The 15,865-nt window shown below is 36.2% G+C and overlaps 2 protein-coding genes across 3 annotated transcripts; both read right to left on the bottom strand.

Annotated features, from left to right (window-relative positions):
• Positions 1-1,792: 1,792 nt before the first annotated feature.
• Positions 1,793-5,666, bottom strand: LOC144707331 (HNH endonuclease). Its single transcript, XM_078580423.1, has 7 exons — positions 5,127-5,666; positions 4,399-4,453; positions 4,235-4,309; positions 3,248-3,339; positions 2,379-2,460; positions 2,187-2,270; positions 1,793-2,073 (listed from the first exon to the last, which is right to left on the bottom strand). The coding sequence occupies exons 1-7, from the start codon at positions 5,429-5,431 to the stop codon at positions 1,954-1,956; spliced, it is 813 nt and encodes a 270-aa protein (XP_078436549.1). The 5' UTR covers positions 5,432-5,666; the 3' UTR covers positions 1,793-1,953.
• A 3,175-nt stretch (positions 5,667-8,841) lies between these two features.
• Positions 8,842-13,966, bottom strand: LOC144707776 (TATA-box-binding protein 2). Of its 2 annotated transcripts, none has more exons than XM_078581020.1 (9): positions 13,491-13,966; positions 12,488-12,575; positions 12,244-12,315; positions 11,787-11,837; positions 11,013-11,057; positions 10,833-10,925; positions 9,938-10,039; positions 9,780-9,853; positions 8,842-9,299 (listed from the first exon to the last, which is right to left on the bottom strand). In XM_078581020.1, coding segments are annotated over exons 1-9 (591 nt in total). In that variant the 5' UTR covers positions 13,556-13,966; the 3' UTR covers positions 8,842-9,298. The 2 variants fall into 2 exon arrangements, with proteins under 2 accessions (XP_078437146.1, XP_078437145.1); XM_078581019.1 differs by having other exon boundaries at positions 8,842-9,168.
• Between the last annotated feature and the right edge of the window lie 1,899 nt (positions 13,967-15,865).

Below are 15,865 nucleotides of genomic sequence, written 5' to 3'. Positions count from 1 at the left end.
TAACCACGCAATCAACTTGCAGACTTGCTACTGCATCTGAAAGCAAATAAGTTTTGGAAACTTATGATTATAGACTCATTGGTCATATTCATAACGCAATTTTTCATCCACAATATGACATTACTTTCCTTGGTCAAAGGACTATTAAGACAGCCAAGACATGAATCAACAGGGTTGAAATTTGTGTATAAACCATGAGGGAATCCGTATGAATCAACTTTGGTGAACTTTTCCCAAAACATTATTGCTCCTTAGTGTATCCATACTAACTGTTACAGGATAAACCATCTTCATCATAAGAGTAGGAGTAGATAGTGTTTTAATATCCAAATACCTTGATGTCTGTCTAAGAATATCCTATGAATAAGAATATTTTTTTATGTGTTTAAAGATGAGTTATCATTCTTGTATAATATCCTCAAAAGTCACTTATCATTGGGCATATAAACTTTTCACATTTCTAATAATGAAATATGATTTGGATTGATGGATTTAAATGAACATGAAGCGTGATTGGCTTTTAGGCCATATAAGTCCATCTCTGGGTATATAGGTGATATATCCAACATTAAAAGAAATTTTATTACATTATATCCTTCTAGCTTAAATGACTTTTTCCTAGACTAGTGATATGGGAATAGCAAATGTAACAATATGAGGAGAAGAAAAAATCGAGAACATATTAGGGAATAGCCACAATATATGTAGATAATTTTATGATGTATCACATTCCTTATCCATGTAAACATAAGTATGTAGAAACCAAATTTTAACATTTTCTTCAAATATTAATTCAACCCTTCCCTAAGATTTTTCCCAAAAATCTAAAAACAAAAAATATCCTAAATAGCCAGTTCATTAATCAAGATCCAGTTAAAAAGTTACACTTCTCCACATTCTTAAAATGTCACTTCAATCCTCAGAGTTTAGTTAAGTTAAAATTAATCAAAATTCATATTTTTATGATTCAAATGTCATCATTTATTTAATTTAGATAACTAGATTAGATTACTTAAAATTGGAGCATTGAAATTTCACAAAACGCAATCACATCTAAAAATTCTCACAAGTTTGAGATTCAAACCCAGTAACTTACAAAGTTTAATGTAAAAATATGAAGTTATATAAAACACAATCTTTGCGAGTTTCAGTCAGAATTCTTTGCGAGTTTCAATCAGAATACTTCCAATTCATCAAACCACCTCAAAATATTGATGTGAAAAATGTATCATTGATGTCGTGAAGAAAGCCAACCTTGCAGACCTATACAATAGAACTTGGTGTTCACTAAAGTTTCTAGTAACAAGTAAAAAAATAATTAATGATGGACAAGGGTCAATTCAAAAGAATAACCATGAAGAAAATTTATCCCTTGATGTTACATCTGGTTGGTTCTTCTCCTCTCATGAATCAATGAATTGTGGCTGTAAATTCAGGATGAAATGAATGAGTATTTAGAATGAAATTTAGCCTAATAATCCCCTAGTGTTGATGATGAGTCTAATTTTAAACTACTACTAATATTTCTCATCCTCCCAGAAAAGATGCTAATATATTTAATGCTAAAATGCAATCAACTTCGAAGCACGACAACAATGAAAGAAGTTATCCAATGTGGCTTACATGAGGGGGAACATACCATCTCCCTTATCCTGCAACAGATGAAATCAAGAGTAGGCATAATCTAGCAATAATGCGCATGATTACATTATATAACATACTATACCATAAATGATTTCACCAAAAAAATTAACCAGATGCAAAAGTCTAATTGGCCAAGGTCAACCATATCTTCAGAAGTTGGAAGCTTTCCTGCAAAGCCAGTGGCCAAGTCCCAACTGGGTCAGAGAGTGTTATGATAGATTATATATTTACAAGGATCTATACTTGTATAAAAATGTATGTACACAGCCCAATGAAAAGATTTGAGGGTTGATTGGACTTTGCCCAAGTCTAGGGAGAGGGCCTAGAGAGGTACTGGAGCCACTCCTCGGGCACGCCTTTCTTTGACTTGAGCGTCCTCATCGCCGCCGATGTTAAAGGGATGGAAAGAATATCATAATCCTTGGGTGCCTACATCAATAGTAAGATTTTTTAAACTGATTTTATTATTTCTTCTAATTTTCATACTTAAACCAGTAAATAGTCATGTATTCATAAAAATCAACGCATTATAGCTACCCCACCTTGGGAGGTTTCATAAGCTTCATGTTAGCTTGTTCCAAAGTTTTCTGCCCCTTCCTGGAGTTGCATCTCGAGCAGGCAGTCACCTGACCAAAAACAAAGAAGAAAATATGGATCCTTGACCCATTAGTGATTATCAGCTTAAAAATCCGGAGAATTTAATAAAAATGAGAATGCCAGTAGTGGAGAAGTACCAGATTCTCCCACTTCCACTCGCCTCCTTTGGAAATTGGGGTGACGTGATCAATGGTTAAGTTTTCTCGGGAAGAACAGTACCTGATTTGAGCAATGCCCACAAAATGTCCGATTAAAAAGAAAGAAAGGACTGGTTTATTTCAGAGTAACCAAATCCAAAAATGTTGGAGCTTTAATTCGTTTGGCTAAAAACTTCTGAAGTCAAAAACATGCCGGCTGGAAAAATATAGCATCTCATCATAATAAAGTCAAATTATCAAATTTTACAGGAAGATCAATGGCCGCCACATCCTCTGTAAATACAGAATATGTTTTCCTTTAAGATTTTTCTTGATCACCACTGTGGTAAATCTATCAGGGAAATTTCCAAAAATATTTACCCTAAATATAAAAATAGCAATAAAAGTAATGGTAATAACAATAATGTTAAAATATGATTGAAAATCAATTTTAAGGACATCTCATCTAAAATCATAAAATAAGCTTAACATTACCACTTGGAAATCACCGCTATTTTTACTATAATCCAGGTATTTTATGATGATATATTGTCAAAGTATAAAAATACGAAAACTTTTGAATTTTAAAATTTAAAATTCAAATGACAAACTCGCACCTAAATTAAATAATACTCTTCGAGTCGATAATTGGTACTATTTTTAATCTACCGGGAATTTCCCAATGATATTTATTCTAAAAACAAAAAAGAAGTAAAAGTAGTCCACTTTTGTCACAAAAAATTATTCGTCCAAAAAAAATCAATAACCAAACGCACATGAGATGATCTCGAAGTCATTCTTGGACCCTTGACTTCCAAGTCATCTACACTATTACGCTATAATAAAAAAAAGAAAAAGAAAAAACTCACTGGCAAGTGAATGAATCCCTAAAAAGAATGCCCTTCCGGGTCAGGTTGTACTTGACCCTTCTTCTCTTCACGACTTGTAATAGATGAGGCACCTAGAAGCAGGCGAGTAATCAGGCAAAAGTTAACTATGATAATATCAATTATGGTCAAATAAGTTAAAGATAAAATAACAATTATGGTAATATCATGATCATAAGATCTAGATATCATGATAAACCATGGCACTATATGAGTAGAGGTTTGGAATTCCTCTGAGAGGGTCAAGGGGAAGACCAACGGTAGAGAAACGATCATAGGAAAAGGATCACAGGAAGGATCGATCTGGAAGGGCGCCAGTTGAAGATCCAACGGTAGAGAAACGATCACAGGAAAGGGATTACAGAGGGGAACCAGACATGGAGGTACGGAGGATGGCTACCCTATTGATTGATCACCCTGATTGTGATCAGATTCATTTGATCTGATCGATCGCCCCCATCAGTTCATGATCTGAATGAACGGTCTACCTGATTGATCCAATGACAAATCTGATCGATCACAAAACCCCATAAAGAATTAGGGCCAGCAATGGGATCTGATCGTATCAAAAGATTGGATTGATCAATTGGCCCTGCTCGTGATTGGCTTGATTTGAATCGATTGATTGGCTCTGCCCTCATCAGGATCTGATTCATTTGATCTGATCAATCGTCTCCACCAGATAGAGATCGGAGTAATAGGTAGATCCAACAAAAAAATTGATCGATCGCAGACCCCTTTAACAAATTGGAGTCGGCAATCGGATCTGATTATATCAAAAGATTGGATTCATCTATCAGCCTAGACTGTAATCAGATTGATTTGATCTGATTGATCGGCTCGGGTTGATCAAGATCGGTTCAATCTGATTGGTGCAATAAAAATTTGATTGAGGATTGTATCAACCCAAAGGTCCAAAGTGTCTACCCTTCAATTGCATCATAAAGAGTTAAAATATGATATAGTTACCCTGAGAACTGCTGGAATGTAGAAGGATCCTCGGGGAGAAGGTACAGTCTGATCATAATACTCAAGAACATCAGCCTGCCCAGATTGCAAATTATATTCAGTTTCTCTTTCGTGGATGTCAAAATCCGGGAACCCAAAGATAGAAATTTGTTAATTGCGTCCACCTTTTCCATGAACTCCAAACAAATTGCACGCCGCCAGCATACAACATTCACGGGTCTGAAAAGAAAAAGCCACGATCATCAAACCAAGAGGAGGAAATTTATCAAACTTAGAAGCAAGAAGCCAAGTCTGAGAACTCATTATAAAATGTAAATGAGACGAGAATCTTTGTTACAAAGTTAGATTAATAGTACATTCAGTCTATAACAAGCCATGTGAAATCTGCTCTTCTTAGTTAGAATATTAATGCTTCGAATGTAAAAATTGAAATAAAACATTTTTCTGCATCTGATCTAAGAGGAGTTTAATCTCATGTCCCTAATATATGAATGCCATGAGACCAGTGACCAATCGACTTTCTCGTCAATGCTCGCGGATAAGAGATCGAACGATTTATAAAAATTTACAATAAACTCGCACGGATTCAACGAGATAGCATTGAATTCCAAGAATTACTTATCTAACCCATGATATTTGAAGAAGCTCGTGGATCTGTCCTAAGAGATTAAAAGGACTCCACCATGATTATTGCGATAGATCAACAAACGGCTCGATCGGCTTGGATTCTAACATTTTAGCGAGAGATCGATCAAAATCCGATCGACAATCGGAAGTGAATAATATATCATTAATTTCGGTTTGATCACCGATTTGGGGTGATCATCCCTCTTTTTCTTCCAAAAAAAAGAAGTTTATGTTCTTCGGCAATTGAGAGAGAGAGATCAAGAACCTATACGAAACATCAAGAACGAGGCCTCTGAAGCAAGCGAGCTCGTCGCTCTCAAACTCCTCAACTTCCTCCTCGGTGGCCAAATTCTCCGCGCGATCCAGGCGAGATAAGCTGCTGCCTTCTCTTCTATCTTGAGCCGAGACGCGCGCAGCTACCCCGGCGAGTCTTACCCTCTTCAACCCAACAGGGTTTTTGAACAGGGCTACTTCGCCAACCGCGCCACAGCCAAAAGAGAAGGGCCGCCGCTGCCTGTGATCGCCAAGAACAGCGATCTTCACTCCTGCTTGAGCTGTGGATCTCGCCATGGACGATCTACACGATGAAATCCCGATCTGGGTCTTCGTGGGGAAGATCTTTTCGAGAGACCCAGATGAATTTTTGCGGATTTCTCAAGTGGGTATCGGGGGAAGATCGCGATACTGTTTGCGGGAGAGGCGCGGCGAGCGACCCAGATCAATTTCGGTCCAGGAAGGAACTTTGATGGGACAGCGCCGCGCAGGAAGAACAGAATTTCGCGCTGATCGTAGCCACAAAACGCCATTGTTGACGTATTGGAGCTCAAGAATCTCCCCCGAGATCGAATATCCGAGCTTCGATCGAGTAGATTCGATCGGCCCATTAAGCCCTTAGAATTTTTTTTCCTCTTTTTTTTTCTCTTTTTGTTGAGCCTTTGAATTTTTTTCTCTTTTTTTTCATCTTTTTTAGAGTGCCGGGACGCGGACGGGACGAATTTTTTTGTCCCGGGACGAAAAAATCATGCCGCCCAAGGGTTTGGACGAAATTTGAGACGAAGATTTGTTCCGGGGACCACCGGACAGGACAGTTTTTGTCCCAAAGAAACCGTTCGTCCAGGGGTCTCAAACGATGGACGAACAAATCTGGACGAAAAACCGCCGGATTCACATCTGACGGTTGAGATGTAGTCATGTGGCTTCGCTATGACAATTTGCATCAAAGTCCCTGTATTTTTAGGCACGGGCAAACTGATGCCGCTTAGAAATAATTGTACACATGTTCCTTCGCATTCTCTCTCCTACGTATTTCCCTAAAAAACTCTCTATATTAATATTTTAAAAATATAAAACAGGTTCTTTCGTCCGGGACGAGGGATTGGACAATTTTTTGCCTGTGCGGATGAAAATTCATCCCGGGAGGACTGGACGGGACGGTTTTCATACAGTCCAACGAAAATTTTGTCCCCTCCGTTCCTGCACTGAATCAGAACGTCAGACGGAACAAAATTCGTCCCGTCTCGTCCATCGTCTATGTCCGGAACAATCCGGAATTATACTTGGTATAATAAGTTGTCATACATTTTCACTTATCATACATTTTAGTTGGTAGCCCACTAAATAAAAATGTATGATAAGTTTTAGGGTTGAGTGGTCAACATGGATCAGCATTTTGGAAGTTAAGAGTTATTAGGTGGGTAAATTTGGCCTAGTTTATCAGCAAGCCTCGTTAAGAGATGATACTATGTCGTCTGTTTCATCCCTAACAGTCATCCTATCGTATTCAGACGGCACAGACAGACGGTGAATTTCTCCGTCTGAATATTGAATGTTTGAATGACAGATGACGAAGGATGACAGACTGAATTCTGATGCACTGGATTCCGGACGGGACAGTTTTCGTCCAGATTCGTCCGTCCATCGTTCAAGACCTACAGATGGACGGTTTTTCGTCCCATGGGATGAAAACCATCCCGTCCGGTCGTTCCCAGGATAAATTTTTGTCCTGAATTTCGTACAAACCCTTGGAGGGGACAATTTTTTCGTCTCGGGATGAAAATATGTCCCGTCCACGTCCCTGCAATATACCTGGATGACAGCAATGACGGGCCATGGCAGATGACAGACATTCCATGTCATGGGATTTTTATTATATGCCATGGCATTCATGGTCATAAAAATGAAGCAAAAAATTAGACTTAAGAACAGAAAAAATGATGGACACAGCTTAAGAATAGAATGTTATTGAGGTATAAGACATGAAGCATGTCTCCGTGTCACTTTGCGATGTTGTGCAATAGATAAAGGTCACTGTAGTAAGATCACAAGTTAGACAAACTGACATATGAAGGTTATTTAAGAAACTACCTACCTATCCTCGATATGTGATCAGACAAAAGTGTCACCATTATAAACAGTTCCTTTCATTGAAAGTGCATGAATTATTACCATAACACCATCAATATTATATTTGTCTACATTATAATAATTGTATATGCATGTTATCAAGCCAAAAATGATAAATTTTATTTTAAGGGGAGATTCAGATTTTTCTGGATGTATTGGTATTTGCAAAGATTTTTTGGACATCAAAATATGAAAAAATTAATGACATCATATTATGGATCAGCAGATTTTTCTGGATTTTTAATGAATATTTTGATATTATATTCAAGCAGATACTATTTTTAAGTCAAAATAATATTATTTCTATTTATATATCTATTTATGACTTATATTTTATTTAAATTGAATTTTATAATATTTTCTGTCTTAATTCTGACCTCCCATGTGTCGCCATTCAATTTGATCTCATGGTGATTAATCACAGTTTTTGGCAATGTTTGGCGCACAATTATTTCTTTTCATCATCATTGTTAGAGGAACGCAAGGATTGGCTCTAAGTATCCTCATCTTACATTATTAATTTTCATCGTCATTAACTTATATCCATATTATCATCCCATCTTTTTACTTTTTACCATGAATTGCATCCTTCACATCATCCTGTCTTCGTCATGTTTTCAATTTCTACCATCTTTTCAATTTCTTTCTCTTTAGCAACTAGAGCAAGGTGACTTTCTTGTCAATCTTGAAGCAATTTTCAGCATTAAGTTTCGCTATTTCCTTCACTTTCAGATTTGCCATTCAAATAAAAGTACACATCATATTCACATTGGGCACTTTTAAACCAGAACATTTCCTAGCAGTGGGAATAGATTGTTTCCAAAAATATTCCAACAATCTTTTCTAGTAATTTTCAGATATTAGACTAATTTCTTCGCAATTCTTTGTTACAGAATTTAAGACTTAATTAGAGGAAGCCATAAGTGAAAGATGATTGATTTTAGTCGTGTCTACTTTTTGTTTAGTCTTCCTAGAATGTAAATAATCTTTTAATGAGACACATTTCTTAACACTCAAAAAACATAACTTGCAGAAATATTCCAACACCATTTTTCAGCTAATTTCCAGAAATTAGCTCGATTTTTTCCGACTATATACTAAGAATTTTACAAATAATTAGAGGAATCCAGAACAAAAATATAATTTCGGTTCTAGCTATGCCTTCCTATATTGTCATTACTATGCTAGAATGTAGCGACCTTTTCAATGACATGGACAACTCCAACACCATTTCTTCTGTTATTTTTCAGAAATATAGGGAGAGAGTTAGTTCTTTAAAACGTTACTCTCATTGTATTTCAAATGCTATTAGAGAGGGATCCAAACGTAGGAGAAAATTGGTTGACTATCATGTCTTCAATTTTAAACTATATACATTTCTCATTGGCAGAAATATTCCAACACCATTTTTCTGCTAAGTTTCAGAATCAACAGTATTTTCTTTCAATTTTTGTTGAAGAATTCCAAACATAATTAGATGAAGATAAAAATGTTCAGATTCAAGGCGGCTTTTATGATTGCCAAGCTTAGTCCTTCTGAACTTGCAAGATGTGTGCACCAAAAATTCATCCTCCAACTTAAAAATAATAATCAATGCTGTGATTATTTTTGAAAAATTTACAGAAGTATGGATTTCCTGTCAACAAAGCAATTTTCCTGGTCATGCAGATCAGACTCCCCCAACCCCAATAGATTGACAACCAGGTTCATAGAAAGAGAGGTAGAGAGAGAGATAAAGAGGATGAAGAGAGAGAAATAAAGTGAGAGAGAGGGGGAGGAAGAGAGAGAGATGAGCGCCATGATCCACACAAACCCATGAGGAGCGATAGATGTTTGGGATCCCACGGCCGATGATGAGAGATTTTGCAGGAGATTGGAGGCGTAAATAGTCCTCCTCCCATGTTCTGCAACAGCAGAACCTGTCACATTTGCTCCTTCCAACATGCTTTTCTCTTTAATTTACTTTATTAACGATGCTTTCCTTGTTTTCTTTTCCCATAAAACGGTTCTTCCACAATATTTAAGACAGCCCGCTCTTGAAAAAAAGAAGAAAATAAAGAAATAAAGGGTTCAAACTGATGAAAGATTGAAGAGAATGTAGGGTGATTTCATACAGGCTTAGGTCTTTTCCATCCTTAAATCCGAGGAAACATACGGTTTTCGCATTTAAATAATTATCCGAAATCATAACAAAGAGGACAGAAAGCAAGTAGTTTGTTCCTTTTTGCGCAAGAAACAACAAATAAATCACAAAAATGAAAAAAATAAATCCTCCATCTGGGGAGGAGATGCGTTTTAGAGATCAATGAATGAAACCCACATCACTCCAAAAATACTTGACGTGAAGAGGAAGAAGATAGCCATTAATTGTAAGAAATTGTAAATAATTTTACATTGATGAAGAACAAAAAAAGGAGATACAAGGAAGGTTAATGAAATCAAATAGCAAACAGTATTCCATTGGTGAAGAGAGAATGAGTGAACAATATAAAAATGATGAAAGAAAGATGCATACCACTGTTGGGTCTTTCTGAACTCTGTCAACACTGGGTAAATGTTCTCGAATGCTGTGTACGTCTCTTCCCTCACCTGAAAATTAAAGTAAGATGATTAATATTTAGTAGGAAATAATTTTTAACACTTATATTAATACATTGATTAAAAAGGACACACCTTTGCTCCAGTGAGCACTATCTTCCCCGATACGAAGATTAGGAGAACAATCTTCGGTTGTTTCATCCGGTAGATCAAACCGGGGAACAACTCCGGTTCATACTATCAATAGAAAGAAATAAAACAGAGATTAACAGACAACATAATTGAATAGCTCAGAAATTAGAGGGTTAAGAGAACTAGGGTTCGTGGATGATAATGAATTTGCCATCCTCACCCCTAAATTTCGTCACCATCATCATCACCCATGTATGATGAGTGGAAAATGAGGGGCAGATGGTGACGACGCCAAAATTATCATTGATGTCTGGATGATGAGAAAGATGATGATCGACATCCAATTGTCATCATCCACCAGATGAATTACTGATTTGTCATTGCCATGGTCAACGTCATCCATCTTCTGCTTGAACGAATGACAATCATGATGACAACATGTAGGATTGGTGCTGATGGTGGCGACTTCTTTAGTATCACCTTAATCATACTCTCCTCATCGTAAGTGAGCTTAACCTTATATCCCCATCTCCTGCAGATGGATGAGAGGTTTGTCATCGCCATGGTAAACATCATCGATGTTTCACTTGAACGAATTATGGTGATGATGACTGATTTTTCACCAGCAGACAGATGATTTTGATCATTTGCCATCATATTTTCATCACCATCATTTTGGATGTGCAAAATTCATGCTTAAATCATTGTACCCAATTATAGATTAAAGGGAAGACCGATGATCAATGAGCGTATTTTTTAATCCGTTGGGGAAAAACTTACATGAGGGGGTAACAAGGAATAATTACACCGCGTAAATATCTAAGGTATTTATTTTTATGCGGAAAATGAATCTAGTATCGATCAAAATTAATATATGATGTAGAATTTAAAAACATACACTTGAGAAAGCTCCGTGAGAATAAGCAAGGCCCTCCAGTCTAATAGGGAACTTAACGTCGCAGGAGCCAACAATATTTTGCACTTTAAAATCCTGTAGTTGAAATAAGAAAGGTTAAGTTCATTGCAAACAAGGTTCAATCATATTCTAAGGACATTATAAAAAGTGAACAATGAGTACCTTAAATTTTGCAGGGAAACCAAGCTTCTGAATGATCCGGGCATACTAATGATGAAAAATATCAAGTATTAGACAAAATAGTTCATCAGAATGAAATATTTCAGTCATGGAAGAAAAACTTGCAGAGAAAAAAGGCAAAAGGAACCGATCAATTGAAGATAGACTTGAGATATTGCAATAGGAACGAGAAGGATTCAATACAAATTGATGGGAGACCATTTGAGAGAGAGAATGATGGTAATAGAAAGAGAATGTTGAATGTAGAAAAAAACAAAAGAAATGAAGAAGCTCCTCCCCCTCTCAGTAACACATGATCGGGAATTGCTATTACTTATCTTGATCCCCCGATTCCCGCCTTCTCTATTATTTATAGCCTGGCTGGCATATGCCTCATTATTTTGCAAAAACGAAGGTTTATCCCGTGTGCATGGCTCTCTTCCTTGGGTGGATCTTATCAGAAGGTTACAGGTTTTTAAGGGGAAACTAACTTAAATTAGAAGACCACATGACCCCTAACAAGGGCTGGGTATCTCATCAGATATGACCAAGTATTTCAAAAGAAAAAAAATCAGATATGACCAAGGACAAGAAACATGAATCCAAGCCTGTGTCTCTTTCGTGATCAGCTAGTTCAATATTTTCTCAACTGCCTTCCTCAAGGAAAAGCTACAGGTATTTAAGGGGGAACTAATCTAAAGTCAAATGAATAATATACCCTGAAGGGAAATTGGGGATTCTACCAGATATGAAAATGCAATGAGCAATGTCTTATACCTTTCGAGCGGCAAGTTTTGATTGCTGCTCGCTCTTTGCTCCGGTACAAACCTGATGGACAAAAGTGAAAGAAACACTGAGATTGGCAGACCTTTAATATTAGAGAAAATATCAGACTAAATGATAAGAGAACTTTCTCGTTTACATTTCAATCTAAAAAACCTTTGAAAATGAATTAAATACATTTGCAACAAGATTATAGTCAACCACCTCATCACTGACTCATAAGGAAATATTAGCATATAATATGTTTTGTGCAAAGTTCTATAAAATTGGGAAACTTGGGTCACCAACTTAAACAGGACGAAAGCTAATGTCCGACACATTGAATTCATGATTAAAAATAACTTAAGCCTTTAGTGTCTATCATGACCAAATTTAAAAAATAGACGTAAAATGAACTAAAATCTTTCTATTTATTCTGTCATGAGTGAAATCTAAGTCCACAATCACTCACCATCTTTCCGGAGGCAAAAATTAAAGCTGTAGTCTTGGGTTCTCTGATTCTCATGATAACGGCAGCAAAACGCTGTACGAAAGACAAAAGAAAATCGTGCCATTGTCACGTAAGAAACAACCGAGCAAATAATCTAAAGCAAAGCTAGAAAAAAAAGATGAAGAAAGGATCCAAAAATCTACATATAAGCATAGTAAAATTTTCAAAAAAAATTAGGAACCCCGTTAAGTAAAAAAAAACCGACCTTAGGGTTGTACTCAGCGTTACGCGCTTGCAATGCTATCGATTTAAGATCCAGCTTGCAGTCCAAGTTCACAGTTGAAACAATATTTCTGTTAATAGATAAAAGAAAAGCATGAAAATTCCATGTCTCAGAAGACAACTATTTCATTACACAAAGATATTTCTTTCAGTCGACATACTAATAAGCAATTATAAAAGGTGATCTGACATCGCACTCATTCCCGATGAATATTGGAGACTTCAACATGGATAGGATTTAGAAATTTAAACAGATCAACATATCGACCAATCAAATAGCCCTGATCATGAAGTCACAATCTCCCCGTTAAAAAAAGACAAAATTACAATACGCGATCTTTATTTGGTCTTTAATCTTTCAATTCGTTCCTGCATGTGTATTAGCTTCCAATCTCACCACACCTCAGTGAAAAGGTAATTAATTTCATTTCATCAAAACCATGAATTACTTGATTGTTAAAAAAGAGAAAATGGATCATTCAATGTGGAATATTTAGTTTTGGTAACTCTTTACCTTTACAAAGATGTCAGAAAATTGCGTAATCAGTTAGAAATAGAAACTTAGCTCATTTCGACAACAAAAATACACACTTTTTCCTTCGGATCTCTAATTCCCCGGCAGAGGTAAGCAGTGAATGGACAGGTAAACAATGAAGAAGCAATCACCAGAAAAATCATTGAATCACCATTTCTCAAGTTACCATTGAAAATGTAACCCTTCGATTCCACAAATTTCGGGGCAACAAAAATACACACTTTTTCCTTCGGATCTCTAATTCCCCGGCAGAGGTAAGTAGTGAATGGACAGGTAAACAGTGAAGAAGTAATCACCAGAAAAATCATTGAATCACCATTTCTTAAGTTACCATTGAAAATTTAACCCCTTCGATTCCACAAATTTCGAAAATGTGATTCATTGAATCCAAGCAAAAAAGAAATTTAAGAAGAGTACTGCAGCAGTACGGCTGTACGAAAGAATGACTCACTGGAGAGTGGGGATAATCCCCGACGGATGCTTGGATAAATCAACCGGTAGACCCCCTTCTTCCATAACCTCTACTTCCCCGTTCCCTCACACCGATCTCAGAAATTAGGGCAACACTATTTCAATCCGCGGGAGGCCAAATCGCCAGCACCGATCTTGAAAGCCCAACTAGAAAAAAACCGCCTTTCCAACTCCGTCGAGAACAAGATCAAAACTGAAGATCTGGGTTCCGAAGATAAACGATGCCCGCGATGCACAGACAGAATTGAAGACCCCCCTTCAAAGAAAAACGGGGATTTGAAGGCCACAACGATGCTCAGCGCGAGATTTTGAACGGGTCTCAGATATATAGACGAGGAATGGGAGAGGAATCGCTAGAGAGAGGTTGAGGACGACGCTCTCTTTCTCTCTCTATCTCTCTCGATCTTTCTCTCTATCTCTCTCTGGAAGGTTATCTTCGGGCTGAGGCCTTTTGTATGGCCGGCCTGTTGTTAAATAGAGGAAAGATCGGGCAGGGGGCAGCAGCCGGTCAAGCTGGTGGCCTGACCGGTAGTACCCGGTTGTCCATTGGGCCTAGTTAATTTGCAAATGTCTGCAAATAACAGAAATAATGACAATACTGTAATACTTTGCACTACAATTGTCATGTAGTTTTGATATTTAGAGGATTGGCTCTCTAATTGGCACTAAATGTGAGGTTAATAGCAGCTAAATTGATGTTCTTTGAATGTTTCATCTTAAAATTGCATTGTGGGCTGAACTTATTTATATATATTCTTATTTTGGACATTCCCCAATGGCCCATTAAATTGCATTGTGGGCTGAACATAGATATATGTATATCTGTATATATATTCTTATTTTGTACATCCCCAATGGCTCATTAAGTTTATTGCAAAAAAACATTGTCACAATATACACACGCATATATATGTGCTAGCATTTGTGAAGTTGTAATTGATTATTGTCAAATATGAACAAATAACAATGATACATGCTGTGTGACATGATTTAATGAGACTATGGGGATTGAGATCACCCGTTTTATTTCATTGTGCAATATTATAAACACTGTTGGATATATAATTTTATTTTCAAACTTTCTCAAAGTTTTGATGTTTATCCTTGAAGTGCTGTATTTTTTTTTCAGGTTATAAATGTATCTTTGGTCACTTGGGTGAGGGCATAATTAATAATAAAATTCCTTGGGACAACTTGTATCAACTTTTATTGAGATATAATAACACCATTATTCTCCTTTTCTTATTTGTTTGTGAGTTACTGAATATCTGTTCTTTCACTCTTGATGGTTAGTTCCACTATCAAAAGTAAACAACAGTTGTAATCATCTCTAACGTGAAAAGTGAAAACAGGTAATGAAATATGAAAAAACCCCAACACATGTTTATCCCCATTCTTCACATCAGACAGTGATCTGGAAAAAAATAATAATATAGTTACATGTTGGTGTGATTTTATATATTGAACAAAAATTTATACTGGTCATCCTATATCCAGAAAACTGTTCAGACAATAAATAAAATGATATATTTTTTGGGATTATTTATATCATTTAAAAGTACAACTAAAATAGTGTTTTACATTTTAAGTCATTTAAATTTTTAACATTTCACATTTTTTAACCATCTCCGTCTACTAGATGACTGATATTAAAAATTAATTCAAAATTATATAAAACAAAATCACATTATGAGGCTGAAATTGAAACAGAAATATATTGAATTTGCTTGAAAATCGAAGGAACTCATGGGGGGGGGGGTATTTTTGGCTAATGTCAAGTTGTAGATGGACTAAATTATGATAAAACAAATTAGAGAAATAGAGTAACATTGAGTCATATTTGATTGATAAAAAATAGGATTGATTGAATAAGTTTTCATTGTGAGGTTAAAATCATGATCAATCATGAATTATGAAATCAATATGAAATTTTTGTAGGAGAGTTAAGAATACTTTCAATAAGTGAAACAAAAATATTGACTGGGAAGTATAGAGATATAAAAAATATTCATGGAGTGGTCGATTTGTTATCTCAAGATTGGTGTCAAGTATCATGCCATTCTTCTCTCTCGAATTGTACTCTAGTGTACATCACGAGGTTTTGAATTTTAATTTAATTAATAAGTTACATATTTTGATGAATTGTTTTTTGCATGTGCCACAACTAGAAGGGATAAGCTTGATTAATGATTTTAGAGTCAATACTGATGGAAACATATGTGGCCGGCAAACCAATCACACATTCCACATCTCGTTCCATGTTCATTAATAGAACATATTCATTGTAGTGCACATGTGATGCCTTATAATGAAGTCCATGAATACATGATCAGACTTAGTGAGTTATGATGAGAT

Source organism: Wolffia australiana, chromosome 9 (assembly GCF_029677425.1).
Source record: "Wolffia australiana isolate 7733 chromosome 9, ASM2967742v1".
Classification (NCBI taxonomy): Eukaryota; Viridiplantae; Streptophyta; class Magnoliopsida; order Alismatales; family Araceae; genus Wolffia; species Wolffia australiana.
This window is presented reverse-complemented; position numbering and strand designations above follow the sequence as displayed.

What these genes read in the sequence shown, in the direction of transcription:
- LOC144707776 (XM_078581020.1), bottom strand. Translation starts at nt 13,555, where the DNA reads ATGGAAGAAGGGGGTCTACCGGTTGATTTATCCAAGCATCCGTCGGGG. An exon ending in ACGCTGAGTACAACCCTAAG is followed by an intron (nt 12,316 to 12,487) that starts GTCGGTTTTTTT and finishes TCTTTCGTACAG; the next exon opens with CGTTTTGCTGCCGTTATCAT. An exon ending in TTTTTGCCTCCGGAAAGATG is followed by an intron (nt 11,838 to 12,243) that starts GTGAGTGATTGT and finishes TTTGTCCATCAG; the next exon opens with GTTTGTACCGGAGCAAAGAG.
- LOC144707331 (XM_078580423.1), bottom strand. Translation starts at nt 5,431, where the DNA reads ATGGCGAGATCCACAGCTCAAGCAGGAGTGAAGATCGCTGTTCTTGGC. An exon ending in AGGGATTCATTCACTTGCCA is followed by an intron (nt 2,461 to 3,247) that starts GTGAGTTTTTTC and finishes TGCTCAAATCAG; the next exon opens with GTACTGTTCTTCCCGAGAAA. An exon ending in AGCTTATGAAACCTCCCAAG is followed by an intron (nt 2,074 to 2,186) that starts GTGGGGTAGCTA and finishes CTATTGATGTAG; the next exon opens with GCACCCAAGGATTATGATAT.